Source organism: Solanum verrucosum, unplaced genomic scaffold, assembly GCF_900185275.1.
Source record: "Solanum verrucosum unplaced genomic scaffold, falcon-dt-bn FXZP01000060.1, whole genome shotgun sequence".
Lineage (NCBI taxonomy): Eukaryota > Viridiplantae > Streptophyta > Magnoliopsida > Solanales > Solanaceae > Solanum > Solanum verrucosum.
This window is the reverse complement of record NW_026020129.1, coordinates 847,206-865,494: the sequence shown is the minus strand read 5'-3', so window position 1 is coordinate 865,494 and position 18,289 is coordinate 847,206. Positions and strand designations below refer to the sequence as shown.

The window sequence follows — 18,289 nt, the reverse complement described above, 5'->3', positions numbered from 1 at the left end:
TCATCAAATAATACAATACAATATAATATAATATGGTACGTATTGTGATTTTTGTTCACATTTCCGAATTGAAAAGACGTGCCAAAGTGATTTAGGTTCATTTTGTTTATTTTGCTTGATTTGGTTATATATATTTATAGCAATTAAATCGTTCTATTAATCAACCATAAGTAGTTGGACGTTAGGAAATAGTATTAAATTTTGATTCCATTTCCTTTATTGATTAACCTATTAATACTAGTTACCTGTTTGAAACTTCATGGTAATTAAAAAAGAATAAGACTTTCCTAGTCCCCTAAAAGGGGAAAAAAACTTAATTTTATAATTTTTATTATAAATAATACTCTCTTCGTCAATTTTAACTTGTCCTGGTTTTCTTTTTTAGAGTCAAACGATAAGAACTTAGATTAACATTTTATGATGTATTTTTTCATCATATTGATATGCAAAAAAATGCAATTTATAGTACTTTTCGTATAGTTTTAGAATGTCTAATTTTTTTGTTTAAGATATCGAATTAATGTAATATAATTTAACTTTGAAAACTAGTCAAATTGACTTTCGAAAAACGCAACATGACAACTAAAAATGGATGAAAGAAGTAAGTGCGATAGAAAAGTAAAGAACTTGTGCGCACCCAAAATGTAGCAGCTGCGTATTTCCTGGTAGAACTTAATTATTTTGAATTGTATCCTTTTTTTACTTTATTATTTTGACAATTTATAATAGTAAGGACAGAAAGACTATAAACTAAAAACTTGAGGGACCATTTGAGTTAATAACTCTAATAAGTGGCAATATTGTAGTATTTTCAAAATTGAGGGTTAACATTTTGTTTATTTTTCCCATTTCAAAAGGTGTTTTTGGTTTGGAATGGATTTCTTTAGGAATGTGTGGTTATGGTTGTTTTTTTAGGCGGGATTTTTTGACAGTGAAAGTGAAAAAAAAGCTTTAGCTCAGCTAGCTACAATGGCGGTTTCTATGTTCATAGCTGTTAACAGCACTGTGAAGTTGAACTTTCCAATTGTAAAGAAGGTGGATAAGGTGCCTATTGAATCCTTCCGTGGTTTCTACAAGCCTGTGCGTTGTTTTCCGGTAGAACAGCAGGTATTCAGAATTCTGTATATGTAATGTAATTTGTGATTGATATTCATATCTGGTGTAAGTATGTGTAATTTTTCTTGCTCAATTACGGAGCATTGGAGCAACAGTAGAATTGTCTTCACGTGACTGGGTTCGAGCTGTGGAAGCAGCCACTAGTGTTTGTATTGGTAATGTGGGATGCTTTGGGTAGCGGGCTGATTTAATGATGATATTTGGAATTTAATTAATGTTATTGATATTACCTCTAAAAATCAGTATTTGAAGATTTGCATCATAGCAAAAAGAGACATGTCAAACACAATACACACATGACTTAAGAACACACATATTTAACACCAGGGAGATGAACTGCTGTAATTGTTGATTCATAAAGAATTCGGTCCTTCTCGATATGGGATTTCCGTAGACAATTTACTCCATCCTACTCTGATGTGCCTGCAGCTATCACTTGCAATGTAATGCCACAGACATCTTTCTCTTTTACTTCGTTCGTGTAACTGCTACATCTCTAACCAAACCTGTACTTATTTTTTAGTTTACTTTGTGATAGAGTTATTATCCACCTCTGAATGATTGTGCCTCCTACATGTTGAGGTCTCTGGTATCATGAACAAGCATCCACATTATCATGTTTTGCTGTTACAAAATCTACTCTATTGGTGGAGATAGATCTGATCATATTTCCTCTCCCCCACCCTTGTCTTCTTCCTTCACTCACTTTTCCAATCCTGCACTTTTGTTATCAGCTTCTCTATCTGTCCTGATTCAACAGAGAATGCTCATTCATAAACAGTTTAGGATCAGCCTGGTTAGGTTCGTCCCACTGCCAAGATTTTCGCGAGTAGTTTAGGGCTTTATGTCCATTGATCTTCAAGCAATGGTCTTGGGAATGAGACATAGAGAGGTCTCTCGTGGACGACTCCACCTGCTCTTGATAAGTGGTTTCTAACAATTTTGACACGAATGTATTAAAGTAGGGACACCATTTAATCCTAAATGTGATTTTATTGCTAGTAAATACATGAAGAATCTTTTTTACACTCCAGTTATGTTATGCTTACTAAATAATTGCAGTTCTCTACAAAATTGTAGAAAGTACTTTATCTAATTCAATGGACTTTTCATGTACTGCTTGAAGATTACATCACAAAGTTGCATTCTTTCATTCTCATTAGCAGTAGCTGACTCAGCTCTAGCTCCCCTTGTGCATTGCTTGCCTCGCCTTGTGTACAAAGTAATTGGTGAATGTGTAATTCCCATCTGTCATATCTTACTGGATCATGTTTTCACTTTACCCTAGATATTCTTTAAGTTGAATATTTCTCAGCTATTCCTGAATCCTGAGGCTACTATCTATTTCTAAGTTGTACCGCGGAGATACTGAGACAGAAGAAACTGAGGGAAACTTCTGCATTCCGCATTGAATTTTGATTCAGATTACCTTTTACTGCACAATTAGTTTACCCTGATGTTCTAACTTTGGTGTGGGTATGACATGAATACTTCATAAGGTTCCTCTAAATTTCTAGGGCACATATGCCTCGGTCTAGTTAGGAAGTAGGCTTCTATTGGACCATATCTTTTATGAAGTAAAATAATTTGTTGATACTTCAGGAAAATCCTGATATACAAGTGTTGTAAAGAAATAGAACATCTATACAAAATATTACTCTCTGAAAATGAACAGACAGTCAGCTATATTGTTAGAAAGCTTATGGTTGCACCAAAAGTTAGATAAGAACAACGACAAGCCCCCCCACCTACAAAATCATCTCCTACTCTATACAAAAACTTTCATGTTTTTTTCCTTCTAAAGTACCCACATAGGAACCACATTTTATGCTCTACGTCTTCTTTTCCTTCTTCTTAAGTCCAGCTAAACACCATATCCCAACCTATAGCTAGCATTGTTCAGTGTTCCCCAAACAGATACAACACTGTCCACCACAATCGTGTTGCAGCCTGGCAATGCATATATGCTATCTTCCTTTTCTTCAAATCTTCAACTGTAAGGATGGTCCCTTTGCTGTGAACTAGGTGAAAAGAACATGCATTTCTTGGAGGTTGGGAACCCATACTGATAGATGATAGAAATCTCTGGTCTCTCTTCTTAATAACCTGTGATAGGAGGACGTCACCAAAATACTCCACGCAGCTCCTTTCATTCCTTAATCTTGATACAATTATGCGATGTGTTTTTATTTGGACCATGCTAACATGAGTGTTGCTGGTGTCTCGACTAACATGATGAGATCAACTGGTTCATTATAGTCTAAAATTTCTGAAATGTCATTACTCTCCTGATCAGTTTGTCTTCTCGTGTATTTCCTTTCCGTTTTACAATGACCCTTGGTAGATAGTTTAGATCTGCATTGGTTAGATACTTCATTTTCTAATAATATCATCTGCTCTCCATTTTAAGATACTGAATCTTTACCTCTTGCCATCTGCGTTTCTTGCTTACTGAGATGGTGTGCTGCTTTCAAACTCTTTATCCGTCTGTTTTCAATTGAAAGGTTGAGGCAGGAATCTTATGTGAGCCTTGTGGTGGCACTGGATGGCTGCTCTGTGATTTTTGTAAAGGTCAGAAGACCAATGTGAAATCTGAGACTAACAAAATTTATCGTCGGTGTCCATCATGTAGAGCTGTAAGTGTTTTCTTTTTACTGTATTCCTATATTAATTTCTAGGAATTGTAATCATCGCACATTCCATTATTTTTCGATGGAATATAATTCCAATAAGTTTTTTCTTGATGTTACTGCGCAGACGGGATACTTATTGTGCTCAAAATGCAAAGTTTTCAAATGTGTTACCTTCCCAAATGATGAAGATGGTGAAGTTCTCAGTTTTTGAATTTGTAATATTCATCTTGACTAATTATCATACATTTAATTTTACTGACTTGCAAGTTCATGTGTGAATATGTAATTTTTCCTGACATTTTGTAATCAATGACCAGAAAAGAAAGTGAAATAAAACAGTTCAGAATTGCAATTCTTTGAAATTTCAGGCATTATTAGTTTTACAGATCATTGCATAATTATTTTTGATGAAAAAGGAATTTAAATTGGCTAATACTCTCCTATCAGTATCATATATCATTATGTATCTAAAAAGTACAAACATGGGTTGTGGCGAGATGGTTGAGATCCTTCCACCTTTAATTAGAGATCTTGAATTCAAGCCTTGAGAATGAAAAAAATCTTGTTAGGCCTAACAATGTGCGAATCCTCTTGTTCCTCTCATACATTCTCGTGAGACCCTGAGAATCATGTTAGATGGAGCTCTAAATTTTTTACTTTTTTCTTGCAAATATGTTATAGAGAAAGAAAAAAAAAAAGAAACGGGATAATACACTTAGTTTATGGAAAAAAGAAAAAGGCAAAGAAAGAAAGATAAAAAAAAATGGAGTACAGGGATGATGTAAATATTGAGTTGTTGGGATCTCTAATATGCATGTGGTATAATTTTTGGTTGGTTATGCCATTGGTACTTTAAGCTTTAATTGCCAAAAACTTACTCGCACCTGATAATTTACCATGATTAAGTAATTTGATAAGCGAAAGGCCTTATGTATAAACACATGTCATGCATTTATTGGTTTGATGTATACAGTTAAGTAAATAAGTGAAAAGACCTTATGTACAAACACATGTCATGTATTTATTGGTTTGATGTAAACAATTGGAGTGAATATGAGTTTGCCATTTTCTACATGTATTTTCAAACTATTTGCTCCCTTGTGACAATACATATAGTTTCCTCCAAAAATTAAGCTAGTAATTTTGAATCTTTTATCCTCTCATTTTCCTTCTTTTCTACATCTCCAATTTTAGGTTACAGGGCTTGAAAAAAGAAAGGGAGAAAATGGACCGAGTTCGTTTTGCTCCTTTGTGTTATGAACTGAAAATAATGCAAGATAACTAACATTTTTGCTGTGACTTAAACATCACCATATGAGAAGCTTGAATAATGAATACAACTTAAAATAATGGGCGAAAAATGTTATCGAGTTTTTTCAACTTCTTTTCTTGTCAGCTACTCAAGATATTGATCCCTTTATACACATGTATACTACAATGGTGTGAGTGTGTTGTGTAGTGATGTGTCTAACACACTCACCACATTGATGTTCTTGAACAGAAACCTCAACTGCTGTTTTCGACAAAAAGATCCAAGGAACTAACTAGGTAAATCATTACCAGCAAGAATGTACACTAAACATCAGCACTAATTTTCATATTTTGTTTCTGGTTCTTTAGGTTTGTAAACTTCTTCCAAACACTCTTTAGCTCTATGTACCTTTGATTGAAGGTAAAAACTCCCCTTTTTAGCATTTCGCTCAAACAAGCTGTCATACTTCTGCAAGAAAAATGAGAAGCGACGTATTAATGTCATATTAAAGACAAAAGCAGTGTCAAACGATAACAGCAAACATTTAAACGAACCTGCACAATTTCTTCCCATGATGAATCCTCTGTGACGCCAAGAATCTGTCTTGCCTCTGCTTCCGTCATGGTTTTGCTAGATCTTTTTATATTCTGCACTGCTTCTTGAGCAACACCATTCTTCGAGGCATCTGCCATCAGGATGGAGTAAGTACACAGTGTGCAAGATGTGCAAGCGGCAAGAAATAACAAACCAAACACCCCAACAGCCCCAAAATGCTTATGATGCAGAACAGAACAACTCAGATTAATTGAGTACAAAGTTATTTTCAAAAAAGAAGGAACATGAATTCAGAAGATACTTACTGGACAATGCCTGACTATATGCTTGAACAAAAGCCCTTGCCAATATAGAAGAGCCCATTACAATTAAATTAGCAAGAATTTTTGCAGCCTGCCTCAAGAACAACATGATTGTATAGTTGCCGAAATAAGATACCATTTCAAGTAAGCACATGGCTCATGAACTTGAAGAAATAGGAAACAATATCAACAAACATTGACATAATGTGAGCTATGGCCTGAAAGGTCCACTTTTTCTATGATAAGAACCGTGTTGGTGAAAGAGTTTCAAACTTTATGATTTTACTTTGTTTACGGGGGGGATTACTCTGCCTGGGTGAGCTCGGGTAAAAGAGGAAGGATGCAATAAGATGGAAGCCAATGTAAAACTAGCCAATTTATATGAATCCTCAACAATACTTTGTCTAGGGGACAAAGGGGAGGTCACATGATTAGTCATTAAACTATTTTTACTTAGCCATCAAATATGGTTGTCAATGCAACCTAGCTAAGTAACAGAAGCATAATTGACAATGGCAGAAGGAACAAAAGCATACTGGAGACGAATACTTTGAAATTTTATAGAGCCTAAAGGTAAAAACTTGATCTCTAACTAAATAATTCATTTTTCATTGACCTCAATCACATTGGCCACATTAGAACTAAAAAGTGACTATCCTTAAAAGATTGACTGATACGACGCAAAACCAAGGACTAAATTAGACATAACTGTAAATTATTGCCTACTTAATTATTTTATCAAAGAAATGCAACAAAATGCAGCATCTTACGGCACTGAGTGGAAGTCATTCAACATGCAAGTATTAGGAGATTTCCCACTTATTCAGAACTTTGTGGAAATACAAAATCAGACAAGATTAGAAATGTTCATGTTCAGCAGAAGGGACAAGTAACACACATAAAGGATAAAATGAGAGAAGGTCGTTTGAGAAAGTTTAATCATGTCCTATGTTGACCTCTGATGCACTAATCTATAAATGTGAAGCTATAATCAGTGAAGGTGTTAAGAGAAAGAGGTAAACCTAAAGTCAAACGGAAAGAAGTTGTTTTGAAAGACCTACAATCTCTTGGAATTTATTCATATTTAGCAAAAAGAAATAGAAGTTGAAATTACAGTACAGTCAGGTTGGGAAGTTTCCATTAGGTCTAATGGTTGCTTAGAGCTTGTTAAAGATTTGCATGTTAATAGAAAATGTGGAAATCTAGTGATAGAGAACTTCCAAATTGAGCAAAACAGATAGTTAAGGATTCAGATCCAACAAGCCTGGGATTAAGGCTTTATTGTGTTTTTGTAAGCTAATCTCCACCCATGATATTTTTTTTCTCATTTTGCTACTCGAATCCTAACCTTATAGTTGAAGATCAATGTTATACCTTCCTTATTGCTCCATTTGCTAATTTCTCAGGCTATTAATGGGATATTCTCTTTACCGTTCTTTTATAATGTAAATGATTTGATTAATGCTCTATATAAGTAGAGTATACCAAAAGAGTAGAGAAACTCACACATCAAGCATTGCATTGCGTTCTTAATTACCACTACCAAAAGCTTGAGTTGAATATCATCCAGATTTGTATCTTTTGGAAGGACAGTTATAGGAAACTTATCACAGAATAAAGAGAGTCATTTCATTAAAGCACAAATTTCAGGTGGTACCTAACATTTTGAGTCCCAAAACATACATCGATGCTGAAATTCTGAGGTGGCCCTAACCAGGAAATCGAAAATGTGTAACCTACGAAACGACCAAACAGCAGAGCAGATCAATCAGATTCAACAATCAAAATCTACTTGAATACATATATGACTAGTCCGTCCCCAGTAAGATTAATAGTGAAAACAGAAGAAGCTAGAATCCGAACATGTTTCCCTTAATGCCAGTCAAGGGTTAAACATGCACGAACGAGTTTGGAGAAAGCAACAACACAAATATCTTACTGACAACACAAACAATTTTTTCTTCATGAGTCTTCCATGCTATGCATTTTCTACCACTCACTTACCCCCTCCCCCTAGTCCCTTCTACTCCAAATTCTTCTACATCTTTGATAAAACTAATCACTGTTATTATGTAATTGGGTTAAGGTAAAAGCTTGTCGGACAAATATTTTTTATTATGGCCCTCTAACTAGCTATGAGAAAAACAATTTTATTGCCATGTTTACTTTTTTTTTTTTCACTTAAATTATTTGAGGATGAATAATTGTATCTTAGTAAATTGATCACTTACAAAATGCCAATTTTTAATTTATAAAAGATAAACTATAAAAGACGGTAAACAATAATAAAATTGAATAAATCATCTACATTTACACATAAAAATTGCAAGTTATAGTTTTAATATGTATGCAATTTTATAAATTGTTCAAAACACAAATAATTAGAAGTTTAGAACAAACAATTAGTTAATGTTAAACAACTCACATTTCAACTATTGTATTAATTTGTATTGGATTTATTTAGCTAGCGTTTGACCATAGAGTTTGAAATATTCTTGGCAAATATTATTTGGGTGAAAATTCACCATGTATTTGGTCAAAGTATTTGGGAAACATATTTCATTTTTTTAGAAAAATATGATTTATATTCATAAGTTTTAAAAACTATCAAAACTAACCATAAATTTGTATTACAAGTCAACTGGATCTTCGTTACAACAAATAACAAGTAGTGTCCATGACACTAGCGAGCAATGTGGTAGTTTGGAGTGAGTGCAACAAGCATCATTCCATACATCTTGAAGTAGACAAAACACATGACTTTGTTATCCTAAATCGATTGTTCATCATTTTCATCAACAACCATATCATCACTTTCATATTCACTGAATATTTCACCATTACGTTGGTGTTCATGCAAAAAATTATGTACTACAACACAAACAACTACTATAGAGGGTGTTTTTGTAAAAAAATAATAATTTGGTGTAAAATTTCAATTTTTAAAAGATTTCAAATAATAAGATTTGGCCTAAATACTAGGAAAAACTAGTATTTGGAAAGTTGGGATATTTGCCAAATTATAAACTCTAAGGGGTCGTTTGGTGTGATGGATAGGGAGAGTTAATCCCGGGATAACTTTTAAGTACCCTTCTATTTCCTTGTTTGGTTGGAAAGCTTGGGATAACTTATCCCAGGATTAAGAATTAGTACTGGGATAAGTTATCCCTCCCATTTGGTGGTATAGTAATCCCGGGATAATTTATCCCGAGATAGAATAGGAAAATGACAACTATATCCCTTTAAACCCTTTGTATATATCATTTTTCACATTTATGTATATTTACATTATTTTTAATATCATGTATACTAATATTCATTACTTCTTATTTTTAGGATAATTATTTATATTTTTCTATTAAAAAATTACACTATATAAATATAATTTTTATTTATGAATTTATTTGACTAATTCTTATGTTTATTTATATTTTTATTTCCCATAAATCTTCTTTCACTTTAATAAAACTTAAAGAGGGAAGTTCTATTTTTAAGCTAAATAAGAAAAAAAGTTATATTTTTAAATACATTCTCTTATTATATAAGAGGGAGTTTATGATGGGACATTGTGATGTCCAATCATAAACTCCCTATATAATATATAATATATAATATAATAAATCATTTTTTCTACTATATAATATATATTTATTTTCCTACTATAAGGGAGTTTATATAATATATAATAATATAATATAATAAATCATTTACAAATGACTTAAAATATTTCATATTTAAAGGATATATAATAAAATAGGTTCATTCTCAAAATTCTATCCGGGTCACATATATTGGGACAGAAAAAATAACATATATCATTTTAAAATTACCAAAAAAGTATTATAAATAATAATAATTAACAACTTACAATATCTTAAAGACATTTTAAAAGGGTTAATTTTGTAATTGTAATTTCTACTATATAATAAAAGGGAGTTTATATAATATATATTCTACTATTATATAATATCATAATAAAACCCCTTTTATTATATAGTAGAAATAAATATAATATATATATATATATATATATATATATATATATATATATAATATAATATATAATAATATAATATAATAAATCATTTACAAATGACTTAAAATATTTAATATTTAAAAGATATATAATAAAATAGGTTGACTCTCAAAATTCTATCCGGGTCACATATATTGGGACAAAAAAAATAACATATATCATTTCAAAATTACCAAAAAAGTATTATAAATAATAATAATTAACAACTTAAAATATCTGAAAGACATTTTAAAAGAGTTAATTTTGTAAGTTTATCCATATCACATAAATTAGGACAAAGTGACCAGCAATGTAAGTTATTTGAAAGTTACATAAAAATATTATAAATAACAATAATTAATAACTTAGAACATTTTTTTTTTAAAATGCAAATTTGGATGACTCTTCAAATTTCATTTGTGTCACATAAATTGAGACAACAAAAATAACATATATTGCGCCCATTTTAATTTATTTGTCTTAATTTTTTTTATATTTAAAAATTGTGTAAAAATACTATAAATTATGATAATTGACAACATAAAATATTTCAAAAATAAATACATATAAAAAAATTCGATTAATTCTTGAAATTAATCTATCGTTAAAAATTATGTATAAAATACAACAAATCGTGATTTTGACCACTTAAAATATTTATTAAAAAAACAGAAAAAATAAATTGACTGATTCTTAAAATTAATCTATCAATGTCACATAAAATGAGACAAAAGTAGTAATATGTATTGTTTAATGTGAAATTATTGAAAACTACGTAAAATGTATTATAAATGTTAACAATTAACAACATTTGATTGAATCTTGAAATTTTATCAATGCTACATACATTGAGACAAGTGGAGTAATATATTTTAAGTATTTAAAATTACGTACAACCATATTGCTTTCTGTAGGCTTCGAATTATCGTGGTCATTTTTTAGGCTGATACAAGTTTTGTACTTTTTTTTTAATATTATAAATCGCAATAATTAATAATTTAAAATATTTTAAAAAATATATTAAAAATTTAGTTGGTTTCGGGAATTTTATTTATACTATATAAAATGGGACAAAGGAAGCAACATATATCATTTACAAATGACTTAAAAAGCATTAAAAATTAGAATAATTACCAATTTAAAATATTTAAAAGCTATATAATAAAATAGGTTCACTCTCAGAATTCTTTCAGGCTCACATATATTAGGACAGAAAAAATAACACATATCATTTTAAAATTACAAAAAAAGTATTATAAATAATAATAATTAACAACTTAAAATATCTGAAAGACATTTTAAAAGGGTTAATTTTGTATTTTTATCCATATCACATAAATTAAGACAAAGTGACCAGTAATGTTGGTTATTTGAAAGTTACATCAAAATATTATAAATCACAATAATTAATAACTTAAAACATTTTTTTAAAAAAAATTAAAATTTGGATGACTCTCCAAATTTTATTTGTGTGACATAAATTGAGACAACAAAAATAACATATATTGGGTCCATTTTAATTTATTTGTCTTATTTTTTTTGGGATTTTTATATTTTAAAAATGCGTAAAAATATTATAAATCATGATAATTGACAACATAAAATATGTTTTGAAAAAAAAATAGAAAAAATTCCACTCATTCTTTAAGTGAATCTATCGTAAAAATACTATAAATCATGATAATTGACAACATAAAATATTTCAAAAATGTTGTATGTGGATAGTCTTATTGTGCCTTGAATAGCGTCAAATAAAGTACACGTTTGTGATAAAAAAACTTATTCCTTTATCCACGCAAACAATCGCTTCAAAATCTCCGTTATTAGCCCCAAAACATACCATTTATATTATTGGGCCCGTGTCCGTGCATAGCACGGGCAACATTACCTAGTATGGTACTAACCATGAGAATGCATAAACAAAAATATTTAAGCTAAATAAAATAAATGTTTTATTTTTAAAAATAAATAATTAAAGTTTGCAAAGAAAATATTAACTAAATAAAACGAAGGGTAATTTTGTAAACAAACAACTTGTTCCTAAAATTTATGCAATATATATTGTTTTAATACAACAAATCAAACACTCAATAAGAAATAATCTTAACACAAATTTATAGCTGCTTGCTCTAGTTTTGGCAGGTGTTTTAGTGCAATTTTGGTCAATTTTTTGGAGTTTTTGCAGTTATTTTTTTTTTCAAGTCTTAATAGACGTTTTAATGCGGTTTTTGTTACTGATTTGGTGGATTTTTTGCTGCTGTTTGAATTCAGATTTGGTTCAATTTTTGTGGTTATTTTTATGCAAATTTTGTCCAGTTTTAGCTGTTTTAGTGCAGTTTTTGCAGCTGGTTTGGTGTATTTTGGTCACTTTATTGCTGTTTTCTTGAAGCATTTTTGGAGTTTTGATCCAATATTTTTGGTTATTTTGATACAGTTTCTACTTCAAATTATGATTGATTTGTTTTTAATTAATATTTTACTTATGATAGTGAAGAGGAGAGGCTTCCCACGGGCTTATTTCAATTCATATGAGATACAAATTTAAACATACTCACGTAATTTATTTTTAAAAGTGAATAAATAAAGCTCTATAAAAAATACATATAAAAAGTCTAAATAAGACAAAGGATATTTTTGTAAATAAATAATTTATTCTTAAAAAGTATGTAATGCATATTAGTTTTAATACAACAAACCAAACAGTCAATAAAAAACAATCTAAGCATAACTAATCCCATCATAACTTGTATTCAAATCAAACCAACCCTAAACCCTTGACAACAATGTCGATTACTTTCTCATTTCTCTCATCTTCAATTCCCACTCTCAAGAAAACCCATAAGATTTTTCCCTATAGTACTTTCTCTCATAATCAAATTTTTCATTTTCCCTCACCTGTTGTCAGAATTAAACTCGAATTGGAACACAAATGTTCCGAGATTTTCACAAGTAATTGTGGATTTCAATCACGTAGGAAAAATGGGTTTATTGCGAAAGCTGAGAGTAGTGGAATAGATAATGGGAATAGTGTCGACAAAGCTGGAAATGAGGTTCGTGGAGAGAGCACAATGCCTGATATATTCAGATACTTGACTAAAGAAGCTCCTGATAAGCCTGTTAGATGGCCTTGGTTCATAGGTATATCAAAAAAGCTCTATCATATGTTCTTTTTGTGGGCACTGATTTAGTTATAAGCTAATTTGTCAATTTTCTATTTGTGGGCACTGATTTAGCTGAATGTGCATTCTAGGTTATGTAGTTGAGTATAGCTGCTGTTGAGTTGTTGGGTGATAATTTTTTTTTTTGATACAAGTAGAAAGAAAGCCCAAGATGTTCCCATGTATCTGCTGTTAGAATATCATGTAGTTGTTGATCGTTTGATTTCCTTACGATTTTCATTTAAGTAGTAACTCACATTCGTGTTCTGCACTTTTCATGTGTAGCTCTCTATTTATGTTCCAGCTATAAACATAGAGTACTTCATTAACTCTGTAGTTGTTGTCAATATGCAGCTTTGGCCTTTATTCTATATGCCTGGAGGACTATCTTGTGGGAACTGGATAATTGGAAAAAGGCTGTGGGTGTTGTCTTCCGATTTCTCGGTTACATCTCGAAACTTGCATTGGATGTTGTATACTACTTCATAGGGGATCAGATCACAGCTATAATTAGGTTTATTGAATCAACAATTTACTCCATTCGAGCTTTCTACTCCAGTATAGTTGCATATGCACCAGTACAAGAGCTAACAACAATCATCATTTTGGCATCTTGTGTTCTTGCTATTGGTGAAGCGGCAGTTCCAGATTCTGTGAACAGCCAACCATACCTTCTTACAGCAGCTGGAATAATGGGATTTGCTGCTGTAAGAGGTTATATTTCTGAGTTGTTCTTTTGGTTTATACTCCTAGGCTTGTTTTTCTTTGCTCGATTTATCAGGAGAAGAGATTATGTGTCTTCCGCAATGCCTGCTGCTGCTGCATTAGCTGCTGTGGGAGAGCCTTGGGTTAGACTGGTAGTAATGGTTTCTTACAATGCTTTGGCCATTCTGCAACACTCTAAAATGCATTTGAATAAAAGTGAAGGGGAAACTACCGGTGCTGTTAGGAAGGTCCCAGTTCCTCTGATATGTGCTGCATTGGCCATTGGTGTCCGACTTGCTGCAAAATGGGCTGGTTATCAACATTTGACTTGGATGATCGTTTGATATGCAACAAGCTTGCCCCTTTTTCGAGCTGGTAGAGCAGTCTTAGTTGTTAGTTTCTACAGTGACAGCATGTTCTCTCATTTGGCAAAATTGCTTCTTGTTTCTCTTTTTATTGCCTGTTCAGTTCTTTTTGTACAACTTAGAGCTTATTTTTCTTTCAAATTTTGCTCTGAATGTTCTAAAGTTGTAGTCTTTATTGCCTTCTACATATACTAGAGGGACATGGCCCTTGCACAATTGAGTGTTGCCTATTACAACCTATCTTATACATAATTTGGAAAGTTCAAGTTTGCAATATTTATACCATTCATAAGGTACCCTCACTTTTCATCTGGTTATATGCCATGAGCACAATCTCAATCATTCTTATGTGAAGAATAATCTGCAAAAAGAGAAGATCAAGTCAATTTACAAATGCCAGAAAAATGCACAAATGAAAAACTCAGTGAATTACCAAATATAAGCATGCACTGCCACATAAAAGAAAAAAGTCTAGTGAAGTTATTACATTCTAATAAGATTGAAGTTGTTGATCCACAAAATAAAGAAAGAATACGTAACATTATTACCTAACAATCATTGATTTCAGATTTGATCTCAAAAAATGAGAATTGTTTTTGCAGATTTAGAGCACTGGATGGCTGCTCTGTGATTTTTGTAAAGGTCAGAAGACCAATGTGAAATCTGAGACTAACAAAATTTATCGTCGGTGTCCATCATGTAGAGCTGTAAGTGTTTTCTTTTTACTGTATTCTTCTAGGAATTGTTATCATCTCACATTCCATTATTTTTCCATGGAATATAATTCCAATAAGTTTTTTCTTCATCTTACCGCGCAGACGGGATACTTATTGTGCTCAAAATGCAAAGTTTTCAAATGTGTTACCTTCCCAAATGATGAAGATGGTGAAGTTCTCAGTTTTTGACCTTGTAATATTCATCTTCACTAATTATCATACATTTAATTTTACTCACTTGCAAGCTCATCACCATCTGTGAATATGTAATTTTTCCTCGTATTTTTGTAATCATTACCAGAAAATTAAACAGTTCAGAACTGCAATTCTTTGAGATTTCAGGCAGTCTTACAGATCATTGCATAATTATTTTTGATAAAGGTTCCAACTTGTACGAGTTTGACAAGTTGGGATGAAAAAGGAATTTAAATTGGCTAATACTCCCCTATCAGTATTATATATCATTCTGTATCTAAAAAGTAAGAACATGTGGCGAGATGGTTGAGATCCTTCCACCTTTAATCAAAGATCTCGAATTCAAGCCTTGAGAATGAAAAAAATAAATCTTGTTAGACCTGACAATGTGCAAATCCTCTTGTTCCTCTCATACATTCTCGTGAGACCTTGAGAATCATGTTAAACGAAGCTCTAGATTTTTTTTTTTTTTTTTTTTTTGCAAACATGTTATAACAAGAAGGCAAAATGCTATATAGAGAAAGAAAAAAAGAAACAGGATAATACAATTTAAATTAAATTATGTTATAACAAGAAGGCAAAATGCTAGATTTTTTTTGCCTTGCTTTTTATATTATAACGATTTTGTGCATCACGATGTTTTAACATAACAAAATAATGCAAGATAAACAGCATTTTTGCTGTGACTTAAACATCACCATATAAGAAGCTTGAATAATGAATACAACTTAAAATAATGGGCGAAAATGTCATCAAGTTTTTTCAACTTCTTTTTTTGTTAGCTACTCAAGAAATTGATCCCTTTATACACATGTATACTACAATGGTGTGAGTGTGTTGTGTTGTGTTGTGTTGTGATGTGTCTTAACACACTCACTACATTGAAGTTCTTGAACAGAAACCTCAACTGCTGTCACCAAAATATAAAATTTTCGACAAAGATCCAAGGAACTAGCCAGGTAAATCATTAGCAGCAAGAATATACACTAAACATCAGCACAAAATTTCTTATTTTGTTTCTGGTTCTTTTGGTTTGTGAACTTCTTCCAAACACTCTTTAGCTCTATGTACCTTTGATTGAAGGTAAAAACTCCCGTTTTTAGCATTTCGCTCAAACAAGTTGTCATACTTCTGCAAGAAAAATGAGAAGCGACGTATTAATGTCATATTAAAGACAAAAGCAGTGTCACAAGATAACGGCAAACATTTAAACGAACCTGCACAATTTCTTCCCATGATGAATCCTCTGTGACACCAAGAATCTGTCTTGCCTCTGCTTCCGTCATGGTTTTGCTAGATCTTTTAATATTCTGCACTGCTTCTTGAGCAACACCATTCTTCGAGGCATCTGCCATCAGGATGCAGTTAAGTACAGTGTGAGCAAGATGTGCATGGAAGCAAGGAAAAACAAACCAAACACCCCAACAGCCCCGAAATGCTTATGATGCAAAACAGAATGACTCATATTAATTGAGTACAAAGTTATTCTCAAAAAAGAAGGAACATGAATTCAGAAGATACTTACTGGACAATGCCTGACGATATGCTTGAACAAATGCCCTTGCCAATATAGAAGAGCCCATTACAATTAAATTAGCAAGAATTTTTGCAGCCTGCCTCAAGAACAACATGATTGCATAGTTGCCGAAATAAGATACCATTTCAAGTAAGTACAGGGCTCATGAACTTGAAGAAATAAAACAATATCAACAAACATTGACATAATGTGAGCTATGGCCTGAAATATCCACTTTTTCTATGATAAGAACCATGTTGGTAAAAGAGTTTCAAACTTAATGATTTTACTTTGTTTAAGGGGGGGGGGATTACTCTGCCTGGGTGAGCTCGGGTAAAAGAGGAGGGATGCAATAGCCAATGTAAAACTAGCCCATTAATATGAATCCTCAACAATACTTTGTCTAGGGGACAGAGGGGAGGTCACATGATTAGTCGTTAAACTCTTTTTACTTAGCCATCAAATATGGTTGCCAGTGCAACCTAGCTAAGTAATGGAAGCATAATTGACAATGGCAGAAGGAACATAAGCATATTGGAGACAAATACTTTGAAAATTTTATAGAGCTTAAAGGTAAAAACTAGATCTCTAACTAAATAATTCATTTTTCATTGACCTCAATCACATTGGCCACATTAGAACTAAAAAGAGATTACCCTTAAAAGATTGACTGGTACGATGCAAAACCAAGGACTAAATTAGACATAACTGTAAATTATTGCCTACTTAATTATTTTATCAAAGAAATGCCACAAAATGCAGCATCTTACGGCACTGAGTGGAAGTCATTCAACATGCAAGTATTAGGTGATTTCACACTTATTCAGAATGTTCATGTTCAGCAGACGGGACAAGTAACACACATAAAGGATAAAATGAGAGAAGGTCATTTGAGAAAGTTTAATCATGTCCTATGTTGACCTCTGATGCACTAATCTATAAATGTGAAACTATAATCAGTGAAGGTGTTGAGAGAAAGAGGTAAACCTAAAGTCAAATGGAAAGAAGTTGTTTTGAAAGACCTACAATCTCTTTTTTTTCTCATTTTGCTCCCTTGATAACTCGAATCCTAACCTCATAGTTGAAGATGGAAGGTCTTTACCACAAATGTTATCCCTTCCTTATTGCCCCATTTGCTAATTTCTCAGGCTATTAATGTAATATTCTCTTTACCCTTTTTTTAATAATTTAAATGATTTGATTAATGTTGGGAGATTCTATACAAGTAGAGTATACCAAAAGAGTAGAGAGAAACCCACACATCAAGCATTGCGCTCTTACCACTACGAAAAGCTTGAGTTGAATATCATCCAGATAAGGAATCATGTCTACAAACTTATCACAGAATAAAGAGAGTCATTTCATTAAGCACAAAGGTGGTGCCTAACATTTTGAGTCCCAAAACATACATCAATGTTTCCCTCCTCCCTCCATATTGAAACAGTGTATCAATTTGATATAGGTTGAAGAATTAAAATCGAAGATCCAAACATTATCAAATATAATTTTAAAGACTTTTATAAACCAGCAAAACAATGAAAAAAACCCCCAACAAACCAGCCAAACAATGATACTCAAATTCAAGGAAGAATGGATTGGCAAGCATATCCTGGAAAACATTGCACCAATAATAAAAAAGATAACAGTACAACATACCATTGCCGAAAAATGTTACCTTCTCAAAAAAAAAAAAAAAAAAAAACATACCATTGCTGAAATTCTGAGGTAGCCCTAACCAGGAAAGTGGAAATGTGTAACCTA

The 18,289-nt window shown here is 31.9% G+C and overlaps 4 protein-coding genes across 4 annotated transcripts; 2 read left to right on the top strand and 2 right to left on the bottom strand.

Moving 5' to 3' along the window:
• Nucleotides 1-969: 969 nt before the first annotated feature.
• LOC125826131 (uncharacterized) lies at nt 970-4,021 on the top strand. The gene is made up of 3 exons (XM_049505438.1): nt 970-1,107; nt 3,621-3,752; nt 3,874-4,021. The coding sequence occupies exons 1-3, from the start codon at nt 970-972 to the stop codon at nt 3,958-3,960; spliced, it is 357 nt and encodes a 118-aa protein (XP_049361395.1). The 3' UTR covers nt 3,961-4,021.
• Nucleotides 4,022-5,337: 1,316 nt separating this feature from the next.
• LOC125826293 (mitochondrial import inner membrane translocase subunit PAM16 like 2-like) lies at nt 5,338-6,034 on the bottom strand. Its single transcript, XM_049505614.1, has 3 exons — nt 5,862-6,034; nt 5,556-5,686; nt 5,338-5,469 (listed from the first exon to the last, which is right to left on the bottom strand). Exons 1-3 carry the CDS (start codon nt 6,010-6,012, stop codon nt 5,338-5,340), a joined length of 414 nt encoding a protein of 137 aa, XP_049361571.1. The 5' UTR covers nt 6,013-6,034.
• A 6,622-nt stretch (nt 6,035-12,656) lies between these two features.
• LOC125826114 (uncharacterized) lies at nt 12,657-14,283 on the top strand. Its single transcript, XM_049505417.1, has 2 exons — nt 12,657-13,011; nt 13,386-14,283. The coding sequence occupies exons 1-2, from the start codon at nt 12,657-12,659 to the stop codon at nt 14,078-14,080; spliced, it is 1,050 nt and encodes a 349-aa protein (XP_049361374.1). The 3' UTR covers nt 14,081-14,283.
• Nucleotides 14,284-15,727: 1,444 nt separating this feature from the next.
• LOC125826132 (mitochondrial import inner membrane translocase subunit PAM16 like 2-like) lies at nt 15,728-16,640 on the bottom strand. Its single transcript, XM_049505440.1, has 3 exons — nt 16,538-16,640; nt 16,230-16,360; nt 15,728-16,143 (listed from the first exon to the last, which is right to left on the bottom strand). Exons 1-3 carry the CDS (start codon nt 16,593-16,595, stop codon nt 16,021-16,023), a joined length of 312 nt encoding a protein of 103 aa, XP_049361397.1. The 5' UTR covers nt 16,596-16,640; the 3' UTR covers nt 15,728-16,020.
• Between the last annotated feature and the right edge of the window lie 1,649 nt (nt 16,641-18,289).

What these genes read in the sequence shown, in the direction of transcription:
- LOC125826131 (XM_049505438.1), top strand. Translation starts at nt 970, where the DNA reads ATGGCGGTTTCTATGTTCATAGCTGTTAACAGCACTGTGAAGTTGAAC. An exon ending in GTTTTCCGGTAGAACAGCAG is followed by an intron (nt 1,108 to 3,620) that starts GTATTCAGAATT and finishes TTCAATTGAAAG; the next exon opens with GTTGAGGCAGGAATCTTATG. An exon ending in GGTGTCCATCATGTAGAGCT is followed by an intron (nt 3,753 to 3,873) that starts GTAAGTGTTTTC and finishes GTTACTGCGCAG; the next exon opens with ACGGGATACTTATTGTGCTC.
- LOC125826293 (XM_049505614.1), bottom strand. Translation starts at nt 6,012, where the DNA reads ATGTGCTTACTTGAAATGGTATCTTATTTCGGCAACTATACAATCATG. An exon ending in ATATAGTCAGGCATTGTCCA is followed by an intron (nt 5,687 to 5,861) that starts GTAAGTATCTTC and finishes TCCTGATGGCAG; the next exon opens with ATGCCTCGAAGAATGGTGTT. An exon ending in CATGGGAAGAAATTGTGCAG is followed by an intron (nt 5,470 to 5,555) that starts GTTCGTTTAAAT and finishes TTTTTCTTGCAG; the next exon opens with AAGTATGACAGCTTGTTTGA.
- LOC125826114 (XM_049505417.1), top strand. Translation starts at nt 12,657, where the DNA reads ATGTCGATTACTTTCTCATTTCTCTCATCTTCAATTCCCACTCTCAAG. An exon ending in TAGATGGCCTTGGTTCATAG is followed by an intron (nt 13,012 to 13,385) that starts GTATATCAAAAA and finishes GTCAATATGCAG; the next exon opens with CTTTGGCCTTTATTCTATAT.
- LOC125826132 (XM_049505440.1), bottom strand. Translation starts at nt 16,595, where the DNA reads ATGGGCTCTTCTATATTGGCAAGGGCATTTGTTCAAGCATATCGTCAG. An exon ending in ATATCGTCAGGCATTGTCCA is followed by an intron (nt 16,361 to 16,537) that starts GTAAGTATCTTC and finishes TCCTGATGGCAG; the next exon opens with ATGCCTCGAAGAATGGTGTT. An exon ending in CATGGGAAGAAATTGTGCAG is followed by an intron (nt 16,144 to 16,229) that starts GTTCGTTTAAAT and finishes TTTTTCTTGCAG; the next exon opens with AAGTATGACAACTTGTTTGA.